Below are 13763 nucleotides of genomic sequence, written 5' to 3' on the forward strand. Positions count from 1 at the left end.
CATGATGAGCAACCAGTTGCATAGAAATAAATTTAAATTCTTCGGTGGTTTCGGGCACTTTTTCGTAAGGTTATGAGGTAGGCATAACCTTACGAATAAGAGCACTAAGATCCCGAAAGCGGTAAAGAAATATTGTACATAATTTTCCCTGACGGAATTAATATAATACGACGTTATCGAGCGTCTCTCTCTCATCTGTATTTCGTGCGATGTTCTACGAATCATTAAACGCTAGAGTAACTCAAGTGGCACGTCATTCTATATCCGCAGTTGAGCTTGAGAAATCACTTTATTCCTGAGTACATTTCCATCGTATTTGCGTAGTCTCCATATACGTCGGTGATCACGCTCTCTTATCTCTATTTATATTTCTGCAAAAGTATATACGCGGTACAATATCATTAAATGGAACTCTCGAACTTGGTTTTCCTCGTGACATATCCTGGAGGTGGTTTGGGCTTCCAGCTCCAGTACTTCTGGTCTTTTCCAAAGACGGCAGCATCCTGTAATGTCTCCGGTAACCTCTGCAGTGCAGATTCCGGAAGAAACGATACGGCAAACGCTGTACCCAAGTTAAGAGCACCGAGTATGGCACATGGCATCTGTCTGTCGCTCTGAAAGAAAGAAAATAAGACCGTGTCAGCACTGTGAATTAAAACTACTACTAATACCAATACACACATGTAATTTTGACTATTTAAAGAAGAAGTGAAAACAATTGTCTTAGACGATAATTTCACCCACGCTCCTCCTCCAAGTTTCGTACCATAACTATTCCATCACAAATTTGTATCAGTGTTACACTACTAGCTTTAGTAGCAATTGCAGTTTGTCGATCTTTCACCATTACTTCACTGTGTAGCAGGATACATGCTGTGGCGAAACATTTTCAGAGACCAAGGAAGAGTACAGAGGCATAAATCAAACCCAGATATTTGTTTTCTATAAACATTGCATTAGGGTACTGGAGTGATATGTTATTTTATCCAACCAGGCAATATTTTTGAACCTAGTTGTGGCAAAAAACAAATTTCTTTCATTTTCACGAAAAAATTTGCTAACTTATCGGATGATCCTAGATATTTTACTTTATTTTCTGGGATTACTATAGAACTTCTCACATGACTCTTTAATTTCCCTATTTTACACACCTGTATGACATATATGACAAAATTAGCAAACACAAGTATACACACGTAAATCTACATCTCACACAAAGAAGCATGCGGATCGTGAGATACAATGACGATTTTTGAAAGACATTCTTGCTATCTAAGTCGTAGCCGTTAAGTTTTGAATTTTGAGTACCTACGTACAGCGATAATTTGCTTTGTTATGGTAACAGCCTTTTATCCAGCTATAAGCAAAGTACTTAAGAGTAACACCATGTCGTACAATAACAGTATACTCATTCATTCCTGACTCATAAAATTTTAAAATTCTTCACAGGGAGAAACCCGTTCTGCATTTAATATACTGACAACGTGCTCATCGCGATAGTATAACTGATTAAAAAGATGTAAAACCAAACAGTGCGACTGGTAGTAGTAATTTAGGTATTATTTTCACAATAAGCTGCAACCTATTACTAACGTTGACTTAGCAGTCGTGAAATATACGGCACCAGCATAGTGACAAACTGTTGCATATATTTCTCCACAGTATTTACACAAAATTTCATTGATCGGCTAGGTCATCACAGAATCAGTTTCAGTAAATGTCTAGATATAATTTCTTTCAAACTGATATTATTATATAAATTATTCAGGACACAACTAGTTTCAGACTTAATTACCTCATTTCCATTTGTCATAACGTCAGTTGGGAAACCAATAACAATTCACGTGTTAGGATCATGTTGGAAATGGAACACCCACAAAAGCATTTTTGCCATACAAAAGGTAACAAAGACCAGCGTTTGACCTCTCATCGATGTTGAAGTCGTTTAGTAAGCAAAGTGTTTAACCAGTGAAAAACCCTGCAATTCTGGTCTGATAAGTGTCAGCTTAGATCCTAAGTTGTACATTCGTTTCGCCGTTTTATTACTTCAAAGATCCTATTCACCTACAGCTACCATACTTCAACGACGTATCTGACTCTTAAGCAATTCAAATATATTACACCTCGTAGAGAAGGGCATAAAATATCCGAAGCAAGTGCCCCTTAGGGTATATTTTTATATTAGTACACAACACGTTAAAATGGTATTTTATCTGCTCCAGTACTCACGGCAACGTCTTACATTTATATTAGTATTCTGATTCTACCAACGTATAAAAAGCATCTACGAAATACACGTATCAAAAAAAGTTTTACATCATCCCGGTTCCCAGAACATTGTATCACAGACACAGTCCCTTTGACTGTTCAGAGCCGCGCAGGATTAGCCGAGCGGGCTAAGGCAATGCAGTCAAGGACTGTACGGCTGGTCCCAGCGGAGGTTCGAGTCCTCCCTCGGACGTGTGTGTGTGTGTTTGTCCTTAGGATGATTTAGGTTAAGTACTGTGTACGCTTAGGTACTGATGACCTTACCAGTTAAGTCCCATAAGATTTCACACACATTTGAAAATGTTTGAACTGTTCAGAGACGTCATTGAACCCGCCCAAAAATGTAAAATCCCCCTCTGTCTATTACCTTCTGTCTAATAGACAGAGGGGGTCCGACAGCCGATCAGTTCCAGTCATTCCACCAAGAAGGAAGTACTCGGGTCGTGTTGTCTGCTGTTCTACGATACCTAGAATGTCAATACCGCGTTTCGATCGTGTCTGCATTGTCACTTGGTGCCAGGAAGGGCTCGCCACAAGGGAAGTGTCCAGGCATCTCGGAGTGAATCAAACCGATGCTGTTCGGACGTGGAGGAGATACAGAGAGACAGGAACTGTCGACAACATGTCTCGCTCAGGCCAGCCAAGCGCTACTACTTCTGTGGATGACCGCTACCTACAGATTATGGCTCGGAGGAACCCTAACAGCAACGCCACCAAGTTGAGTAAAGCTTTTCTTGAAGCCACAGGACGTCGTGTTACTAATCAAACTGTGTGCATTAGGCTGCATGATGCTCAACTTCACTCCCGACGTCAATGGCGAGGTCCATCTTTGCAACCACGACACCACGCAGCGAGGTACAGACGGACCCAACAACATGCCGAATGGACGACTAAGGATTGGCATCACGTTCTCTTCACCGATGAGTGTTTCATATGCCTTCGACCAGACAATCATCGGAGACCTGTTTGGAGGTAACCCGGTCAGGCTGAACGCCTTAGACACACTGTCCAGAGATTGCTACAAAGTAGAGGTTCCCTGAAGTTTTGGGATGGCATTATGTGGGGCCGACGTACGCCGCTGGTGGTCATGGAAGGCGCCGTAACGGCTGTACAATACGTGAAAGCCATCCTCCGACCGATACTGTTACGATATCGACTGCAAATTGGCGAGGCATTCTTCTTCATGGACGACGATTTGCACCCCCATTGTGCAAATTTTGTGAATGACTTCCTTCAGGATAATGACAATGCTCAACTAGAGTGGCCAGCATATGGTCCAGACAGGAACCCTTGGATAGATTGAAAGGGTCTCTTTATGGACGACGTGACTCACCAATCACTCTGAGAGATCAACGCCGAATCTCCGTTGAGGAGTGGGACAATTCGGACCAACAGTGCCTTGATGAACTTGTGGATAGTATGCCACGACGAATACAGGCATGCATCAATGCAATGCAATACTGGTACCGGTGTGTACAGCAATCTGGACCACCAGCTCTGAATGTCTCGCTGTATGGCGTTACAACATGCAATGCGTTGTGTTTTCATGGGTAAGAAAAAGGGCGGAAATGATGTTTATGTAGGTCTCTGTTCTAATTGTCTGTAGAGGTTCTGGAACTTTCGGAACCGAGATGGTGGAGAACTTTTATTGATGTGTCTGCTAAAGGAGAACATTATCGGAAAGCACGTTGCTGCGAAAGAAATTCTCTGCAATGAATTACCATTACTGGTAACAACAGGTACTCATTACCACGTCGTCAGTTTTATTTTACAGGTTATAAAATGCTCCGTAGCATCATTGCTGTAAAAGTCGAAGGGAGATAGAAACTATTTGCTACTAGCGACTGTCATATGGAAAGGCAAGAATTTCCTGAAAAGAGTGTACACAATCAGAAACAGTTCAGAAAATTGGAGTGAGTGGCTCGACATTATACACAGTTTACTGATTCTCTGAACAGTTTATTTTGCTTTAGTCCATGCACATTGTATGACATACTTCTGGCTCGTGCAATGTTCCGCAGTAATCCATCATCCACACACTTTACACACACGTGCTGGTGTTGCTAGTGCCAAGTAGCTGCTACTCTGTTCACCGCGGTATTCACGCAAGAGCAGGGGCTCACGTAGTTGGAAGCTTACTTCGCGATAAAATCTTGCTGCGCTGAGTTGTTGCACGTAAAGTTCCCTACCTAATGCCCTTGCTCCTGGGCAAACGACAGCTTATGACATTGATAAAGGTATTCGTGAAACGGGTACTGTTAAGAGAAGGTATCGAAGATGTCAGACTTATGTGTTAAACACCAGAATTTACGAAGCGTGTTCAGCAGTCTCTTTTCCGACCTCCAGGTAAACGACTTGATCTGTTGTTTCAGCATCCTGAACCATCGTATTAAACCTGCCACAGAGTCACTTATCACTGCGGTTGCTACAATACCGAGCTATAACAGTTCAAGAACTGTGTCCTTTGGATTCAGTGGTGTAAGAGAATCGCTCTTCATGATATGAATAATAATCTGAAGTAACTTTTTTAGTGATGGTGCATGGTTCCACTGAAGTGGATACGTTGACAGGAAAACCACTTATATCTGGGTTGCCAATAATCCTCTCAGTACAAAGTGCCACAGTTCCAATGAAACGATGATGGTGCTTCCGGAGTTCTTAGATTACCAAGGTCGTTGCTAATAATTTGGCGTCCTAGGCGAGAACTAAAAATTCAGTAAATATACAAGAAGATTTTGTGTTGCATGGGCATAAATCTGAAAATGCAGTCTCTCCACGCCAATAACTAAGATATTCTCATTTGCGCCTGAGAGCACCACTTACAACGTCCTCAATAATTTCTTTGATGGATTTAAAAAAGAAATGGCTATGAACACTAAGGGACTTAACATCTGAGCTCATCAGACCCCCTAGACTTAAAACTACTTAAACCTATCTAACCTAAGGACATCACACACATCCATGCCCGAGGCAGGATTCGACCCTGCGACCGTAGCAGCAGCGCGGTTCCGGACTGAAGCGCCTAGAACCGTGGGCCATAACGGCCGGCGGATGGATTTCAGTCCCTGTAGTTTTCAACCCCCACAGCTCTCTTTAGCACCTAGTAAGTTATTTGTTGCTATCTTAACACAAGATCTGTCATCCAATCGAGTTTTATGGCAGCGTTATTCATATGTTACTTTCTACGCTGATTCTGTGGAGAACTTCTCATGCATTATCTCCAACAGACTTCTATAGCACCACGTTTCAGACGCTACGATTCCCTTCTTTTCTGGTGTTCTCACCTCTCACAAATTTGTTCCTGAGATTAGGACTTATGTGTGACACAGGTAGCCTTTTTCTTTTGTCCAGGAACGATCCCTTTACCTCTGATATTCTACTTTTTATGTCTTCATGCTTCTCGTGTCATGTGTCATTTTATTTCAAATATGGTAGTACTTAAATTCATCTACTTACATAAATTCATCTCCATATCAGTAGGATTATCGCTAATCTTATTTCTACTAATCGTCATTAATTAGGTTTAATCACAGACAATTACCTGTTCTCATTAAACTGCTCATTCCATACAATAGATCCTGTAAGTCTTTTTCACTTTCTCTGAGGATGTCAATGACATCAGCAAAGATTATCATTGATACCTTTTCACCTTGAATCGTAATAACTTTCTTGAGCATTTCCTATATTTCCGTCATTGCGTCTTTGAAAAAGTAACTCAACAGCAGCTATGAAATACTGCATGCAAGTGTTACACACTTCTTAATATGAAACGCTTCGACCTTGGTCTTCAGTTCTTAATTATCTCTTTGGGTCTAGTGCATGTTGTGTGTCAACAATCCTTCCCCGTAACCCATTCCCGCTTTTCTCATAATTTTGAAAACCTTGCACTATTCTACACTGTCGACCGCTGTTTTTCGATCAACAAATCTAATGAAAGCATTCTGATTTTCCTTAAGGTCTGCTTCCATAATCTAAGTCCAAAGTACCTTTCTGGAGTCCTACTTTTCCTACAGCCACACTTTCCGTCGTCTAATAACTACTCGCTTGCCTTTTTCATTCTCGGGTTCTTTGGGGGACGTATGTTTGATGAAGTTACTGACGTTTTTCTTGCACATGTGGCTAGCACTGTCAAGACTTTGAGAGTACAAGTCACACTTCTGGGGAGACGTTAGAATTGTTACTAAATAAACATTGGCCGAAAATCCAAGACAGTAACCAACAGATAGTTTGCCATTGTCAGCTGCGTTTTCGTTCCAATTCACAAAAAACTATTTGTAGGCAGTTTCACCAGTCATATCTCTAAATTTCAATCAAAACTATGCATCATTTACTAAGACATGTGATAACTTGTATAAAACATACCCTCTATTATTAGTTAAAATAAATATTTGCTTGTGTAATGTAATCAACGAATTTGTGATATAAAGTTACTGAAGATGATTTTAGTTGTAACTTTTACTCAGCAAAAGTTCAAAAACGCAAAATAAAGCTACTGGTTAATGTCGCTGTTGTTTGTCATCAACAAAATATGAGCTCATTTGCAGACATCCAAAGTTCTACTCCTGTACCACACTTTGGTTGCACAGTAGAGCTCCAAATTAATTGTTTTCGATGCCTATAATCCTCGAGAAATGTCATAATGTTGATTCGGTGTTTCGAAAGTTTGCAGAAACGTCACAGTGATAAAAAGGGTGCTACGTATCACACATATACATCAATTGCCGTAGAAAACATGATACGAAACTCTGAAGGATGTGCCCCTACGCTGTGCTCATTCTTACACACGTGCAGCTAAAATAGTAATGCACAGTTTATATTCACAGTTAGGCCCAAAAAGATTGTATCTAATCTGGACTAGCAGACAATAAATGTTGACTAAAATAATACGCACACTTACGAAAAAACTAGCATTCTCAGAGTAATTTTTTATGCCCACACATTGTCTAACACGATCAACTGAAATACTTTCACATCTGTGTTACAACCGCTTCAAAATACCTAACGGGTGTTACGTCTGGTGTATGTACTGCCATCGCCTAAGGTTTTTACCACCAATTTAGGAGAGACACAGGAAAGGTATAACTGTAAAATATAACCGACCTCAATTATTTATTTTTATTGCAAATGTTTGTGTCTTGTCAAGGTTAAGTGGCAATCGAACATATTTACCTTTCGGAACTGTGGTTCCAAGGCTGTCTAAAACGTTCACCAATCGTAATGAAGCTCTTTAATACAACTTACGAACCGCTTCCTACAGTCAAATACTAAATGTAATGAGAAAAACGTTATGTAAATGAAATGATTGTGCGAGACTGATGGCCAGGGGCCCGCATCTCGGGGTCGTGCGGTAGCGTTCTCGCTTCCCACGCCCGGGTTCCCGGGTTCGATTCCCGGCGTGGTCAGGGATTTTCTCTGCCTCGTGATGGCTGGGTGTTGTGTGATGTCCTTAGGTTAGTTAGGTTTAAGTGGTTCTAAGTTCTAGGGGACTGATGACCATAGATGTTAAGTCCCATAGTGCTCAGAGCCATTTGAATCATTTTTTTTTTTTATGGCCAGGGTTTCCCACCTGGGGAAGCTCGGCCGACGACTTGCGAATCTGTTTGGTTGAAGCATCTTTGGGCGACGTGGGTGTTTCTGAGGATGAAATAACGAGGAGAACAACACAACACACAATCCCCGAGCGGAGAAAATCTCCTACCAGGCACGGAATCGAACCTGGGCGCGTTGCATAACAGTCAGACGCACTGACTACTTACATGTTAGGCGGACTTCTAGGAGTAAGACAATGGTTTACGAATTGTATAAGTGTTTCGAAGAAGGCCGTGGAGGTGTTGAAGATGACATTCCTGCCCGAATGCTACAGCCCTTCATCAACCGATAAAATCGTCTAAAATGTGCCGATCGCCATATCACAGTCGCAAAAATCAGTAACACTATTAACGTCTTTCGGGTGTTGTAGGTGTGAAATGGGAGTAAGTATAGTTTCTTCTGAAACTGCTATAGTTAGAACAAAAATAGTGGAAAATGATGGTTGCTGAGGAGTTGCTAGATGAGATCGACAAACACGAGAAACCTCTCAAAATTGTCATGAAAAAAGATGAAAAATTAATTTATGTATATAACGTCAGATTCAAGTCCAACATCAGTCGTCTCAGCCTAATCATTCTGCTTTGCAAAGATCAAATATATCTCGACAACTGCGGTCATATCTGAAAAATATGCTCACTTTTGTTCTCCGATTTCAACGTCATAGTGCCATACGAATGCCTGCCACAATCGCGATCAGTAAGAAGTGCTACTTCAAAGTTCAACTCCACTAGCGTGAAGCAAATGGCAAAAGAAACTGGATTTTTGACGAAAAAGCTCATCACTTTTCCACCACGACAAATCAGCCGTACCACTACGTTGCTTATTCATACATTTTTGAGCAAAATGAATGCTGCGTGTCACCAGTCAGCAGCCAATGTGACCGTTTTCTCTTCTAAAAAGTAAAGAAAACCTTAATACTCGTTCGTTTTATATGCATAAATGAAATTACAACGCTTCGCTGAGATAGCTAAAAGCTCCATAAATCGTTATGGTGAGCGGAAAGAGCGCCAGTGTAGTAATGAGGACTATTTTGTAGAAGATAAGATTCAAGTCGACTAATACATTAAACTATTTCCATAAAGAAAAACTTCGTTCCTCTTTATCACAACTGTCATGTCCATCTATTGACGGCACTACAAAGCTTACGTACATTATTTCATCGTTGGCAACAATGTAACAGTTTCTCTCAGTGGGCATTACTACGTCAGTAACACATGTCCAGTTTCTATAGTAAGTTACTTTCCTGGTGAAGCAATGACGCATTTTTCGAAAGCTCTGAATTCTGTCGGTTATTAACGCTAAGAGTGCATTAGAAAAATTTGAGAGACAGTTAGAGAGGCTTTATCTCCATTAGTTCGTGACATGCCTTCGTCTTATGATGCGTCGTTTTGCCCATGTAGCAGAGCTGTTCATCCGACAACTACGTACCAGTGTATAAAGAATGAAGATACATCAGCTTATTGAAATGCTATAGGTACACCTATGCGCTCTGTCAGTAAACGGTAACGTCAAAGTGATACGCATCCTGTTTGCTGCTGTATCTAGAGTTTTTGGCTCTGAAGACTGTGCATGAGATGTACTTGTTCTGGAAAAATTGTTTTCTGTTTTCTTCTGATGTCTATTCACATATTCTCATCTCGTAGCTTTCATTTCACTAAGATAATAGTGATATCTTAGCTACAAACAAAATACGAATATAGATTTCATGCCCGTGTCGCTCCACTTACCATGAGGGCTACGTATGGCAGGGCGGACATGACGACGCCAGCAGCGGTCCACTCAACGCAGGCCGCGATCTGCCTCAGGCACGTGGGGTGCACCTCCACGCTCTGCAGGTTGGCCATACCGTTTGTGCCCGTCGTGAAGAACTGCGTTATCACCATCATCACCGTAATGGCCAGTCCGCTGAAGTTAGCTGAACCATTAAACATACGGTGCAGCAATTACCACATACAACTAAATAAAAAAAGTAACACACACACACACACACACACACACAAATACACACACAGATAGATAGAGGGAGAGAGATAGAGAGATTCGCACGAATATCAATTACAAAATTAAGTAAATGAACGCCACGTCAAATTTTGTTCATTTGGTTTTCTGTCCGAAGACTGTCTTGAAGCAACTCTCCGTGCTAGCCTATCGCATGAAACCCTCTTGATCTCTGCGTAACTAGAACAACCTAAATCCATTAGAACCTGCTTGCTGTATTGAACACTCCGTCTTCCTCTACAATTTTAATCACCAACACTTTCTTCCTTGATGCTGCAAAATGCGTCCCTGGCCCCTACTTTTAGTCAAGTCGATCCATCAATTTCTTTCCTCGCTAATTCGATTAAATACCTCTTCGTTTGCTGTTCGAACTATCTGTCTTATCTTCAGCATCATTCTGTAGCACCAAATTTAGTAAGCTTCTATGCTCTTGTAGTCTGAACTCCTCACCGTGTTTTTGCGCCACTAATATAAAATGAGTGTTGAAAATAACATTAAGGGTTGTCGCATCTGATGACATGCCCTGAACGCTACTCGAATGTTGTTGTCGGGGGTGGCGTGTGGAAGGAGCTTAAACTAAACTTGTGATGAGCTTATGACAGTCAGGTATGTGTGACTATGAAAATATACCACCTATCAATCTGGGGGATTTAAGGGAACAAGACGCTTATAACTTAACATATCGAAGATTACATCTGAATGCCGCTATCTGAGGTCAAATGCGTCTTGGGTGGCTCTCACTATCGCAGGAACAATGTTTCCACAGTTATGCACTGTCTTACAGTACTCACTCTGAATAACGGATAACACATCGCTTCTGTACAGTCGTACGTGGCGATTAACAGACTACTGTGGATCATTGCCACCGATTTGAGCGAGTGAGCAACACATTTCTAACAGAACTGTAATGACAACCATAGCTTCAGCAAAAGTGTTACAGTACCTTCCAATTACTTTTTGTCACTCAACGTACTGAGAAATGTAAAACAATCATGTGGCTTCAGCAGCCAAAATAATGACCCTTGTACCATGCAGCTAGGCGAATTTTGTACCCAGGATCACGAGGCGAGATGTTGACTACAGTGTCGTCTGAGAGTTCATGAGGCACTGTGCTGTAACTCTTGCAACGATAGTTCACGAGACACCATGTTGGCTACAGTCTTGTAATGGGAGCTCACAAGGCAGCATGCTGGTGAGAGTCTTGTTAGGACACTTTACGAGGTGCTATGTAAGTGAAACTTGTTCTGAGAACTCTCCGAGTCAAGCGACGAAAAGGCGATGGTGTTTGATTTTCAAGGTTTCCCTATATGCTCTCGGACAATAAACAGCTGGTCTGATACCTGTAGCTACAATTCGAGATGACAGTACATAACGGTGAGGATGCTGGAAGGGGGTATAGCAATTATTCCGTTTTGTGGAGCTTTATCGTCGAAGGTAGGTCGAATCCCTCAAAATCATCAAATGAACAGTTTCTTTCGATCACCAATTGAGAAGCAGACACTGCTTGGTAATGTCAGTGACGAACAAGGACTATGGAAATCCTGAGTCTACCAGATCCCCTGCGAATGTGGTATGGCTTTCATAGGTCAGACGGTGCGTACTATCGAAGATCGTTGCCTAGAACATCATCGGCACACCAGTCTGCCGCAGCCTTACAAGTCGGCGGTTGCTGAACGTTAGCTCTCGGAATTAGACAGAATGAATTACGACGAGAGCAAGGTTCTGACACAGACGTCCAAAACTGGGACCATGTCGTTACAGAATCAATCGAGTTTCGAGCACGAGAACCGCTGATCAATCCAGAGGGCGGTTACATCCTTAGTAAGTCCTCGGAACACACTTTAAATCTGAGAAAAGGAAAAGAAGACATCCCACCACGAGTTGGAGAACAGGCTGATATACTACCAAGATGCCGCCGAGGATTGCCCATGGGCGTGGACCTCAAACGGAACGGATGCTGGACGCTCCGCGCCTGGGCGCGGACAGCGTTGGCAGCACCTGTATGAGAAGGGGGGGAGGGTGGGAGAGACAAAAGCCTGGCACCTCGGCGCCTCGGCGGTCAGTTCGTCAACCCACCTGTTAATCGTTAAGTGCTCACTTGCCGAAGAGATACTGTGCCCGTTGGACACTGACACACGGCTGTTCACACGTGAACTCTTTTTCGTCATGATGTACGGCAGATGAAATTGAAGAATATACTGTGTTTAAAACATTGATTCTGTATTCTTGCGTAAACTGTCCACATGAGGGCTGCAAGATGAACCAAGACGTTAATGGCCATCGCTTATTGTTTCCTTCCTAAAGCTTGTCTGTGAACAGTGGTACGAGTAAAACACTTGCTGCGCGGTCAGCCCCACGCAACAGTGCTGCAGATCAAAGCTCAGGCAAATCTTTACTAGCTGCACAGTTGCAGGATGGACCAAACACTCTGCATCTTCCAGGGCGCGCGCAGCTCACCGGCCAACATGCAGGAGACGGCTGCAGAGGTGATGCCAGCGAGCAGGGCGCTGCCCACGGCGGACCAGCGGCGGCCGAAGCGCGCAGCAGTGTAGTGGACGACGCAGTAGGCGGGCAGCTGGATGGCGCCCTGCGCTGCCACTGCTAAGAAAGGATTCACGCCCACGCCGCCAGCCATCATCACCAGCGAGTGAAGCGTCAGCAGGTGCGTAGACCTGTGCAGAGTTGTTTCACAAGGAATGCAGTTAATTACCGACATGTTTAATCAACCAAATTCATGACGGTGCTAGCCATCACCACGACCCGACCATTTGAAACTCCGGCTGCTGCAGGCCTAAATGAGTGCTGTTACTGGTGCTTGACTATCGTGAAACTGTCAGAGCTGTTTTATTAAAATTGCTAGGCAATTTTTATATCCAAGCGTTTACGAACTGTGTGTATGTTTAAATTCTTTAGCAGTGTGTTTTGATTTTTTGTGGAATAAATGTAAGTTCACAATTAGCAACCGAATTACTTACTATCTTGGAATAGGGATTTCAGTTGTTCGGATACATAAATGGTTTGAAAAGCGTACACGTCTCTCAGCGCAGCAAACGACGGTGCTCATATCCTAGTTTTTGTTGCAATATTGTCTTCTATATCATTTTAAAAGCACCGTTATTGTTTATTGTTTTTAATGATTATATTAAAGACCCCATCCTCTTTCTTTTCAACATGCACATGCACACATTAACAAACACACACAAACGGACGAACAATGAACGCACACGCAAACGGACGCACACAGGCACATTACACGCACATCATAAAAAGTTTCGTATCGCCCCAGTTCCTAGAACTCCTGATGACAGACGTTGACTCAGGATATTTTATCACAGACACAGTCCCTTTGACTGGTCAGAGATGTATCTAATCCAGCCCAAAGATGTAAAAAGAACGTGCATGAGTAGCACCTATTAGATGGAGGGTATCCGACAACCAGTCATTTCACCAGGAAGGAGTTCCACGGCTCGTGAGATCTGTAGTTCAACCGTGCGCGGTTCGATCGCATCAGCATTGCTACTTTGTTCCACGAAGGGCTCTCAATAAGGGAAGCTACCAGGAGTCTCGGACGGAACCAAAGCAATGTCGTACGGATGTGGAGGGGATACAGAGAGACAGGAACTCTCGATTAAATACCCAACTCAGACCGTCCAAAGGCTACCACGGCAGTGGATGACCGCTACCTACGGAGTATGGCTCGGAGGAACCCTGACAGCAACGACACCATCTTGAGCAAAGCTTTTCGTGCAGCCATAGGACGTTATGTTACGACTCAAACTGTTCGCAATAGGATGCATGGTGCCCAATTTCACATCCGACGTCCATGGCGAGGTCCATCTTTGCAACGACGACACAATGCAGCGTGGTATAGATGGGCCAAGTAAAATGCAGAATGGACCGCTCAGGAT

General features: G+C 42.8%; 1 protein-coding gene across 1 annotated transcript in view; it reads right to left on the reverse strand.

Annotated features, from left to right (window-relative positions):
* Positions 1–401: 401 nt before the first annotated feature.
* Positions 402–13763, reverse strand: part of LOC126474788 (carcinine transporter-like) — a 46009-nt gene continuing 32647 nt past the window's right edge. Inside the window, exons 5-7 of the mRNA XM_050102263.1 lie at positions 12313–12527; positions 9585–9772; positions 402–614 (exon numbers count right to left, since the gene is read on the reverse strand). Of these exons, the coding sequence (XP_049958220.1) occupies positions 402–614; positions 9585–9772; positions 12313–12527 (616 nt within the window). The remainder of the gene's footprint in view (positions 615–9584; positions 9773–12312; positions 12528–13763) is intronic.

This window comes from Schistocerca serialis, chromosome 4 (genome assembly GCF_023864345.2).
Source record: "Schistocerca serialis cubense isolate TAMUIC-IGC-003099 chromosome 4, iqSchSeri2.2, whole genome shotgun sequence".
In the NCBI taxonomy this organism is placed as follows: domain Eukaryota; kingdom Metazoa; phylum Arthropoda; class Insecta; order Orthoptera; family Acrididae; genus Schistocerca; species Schistocerca serialis.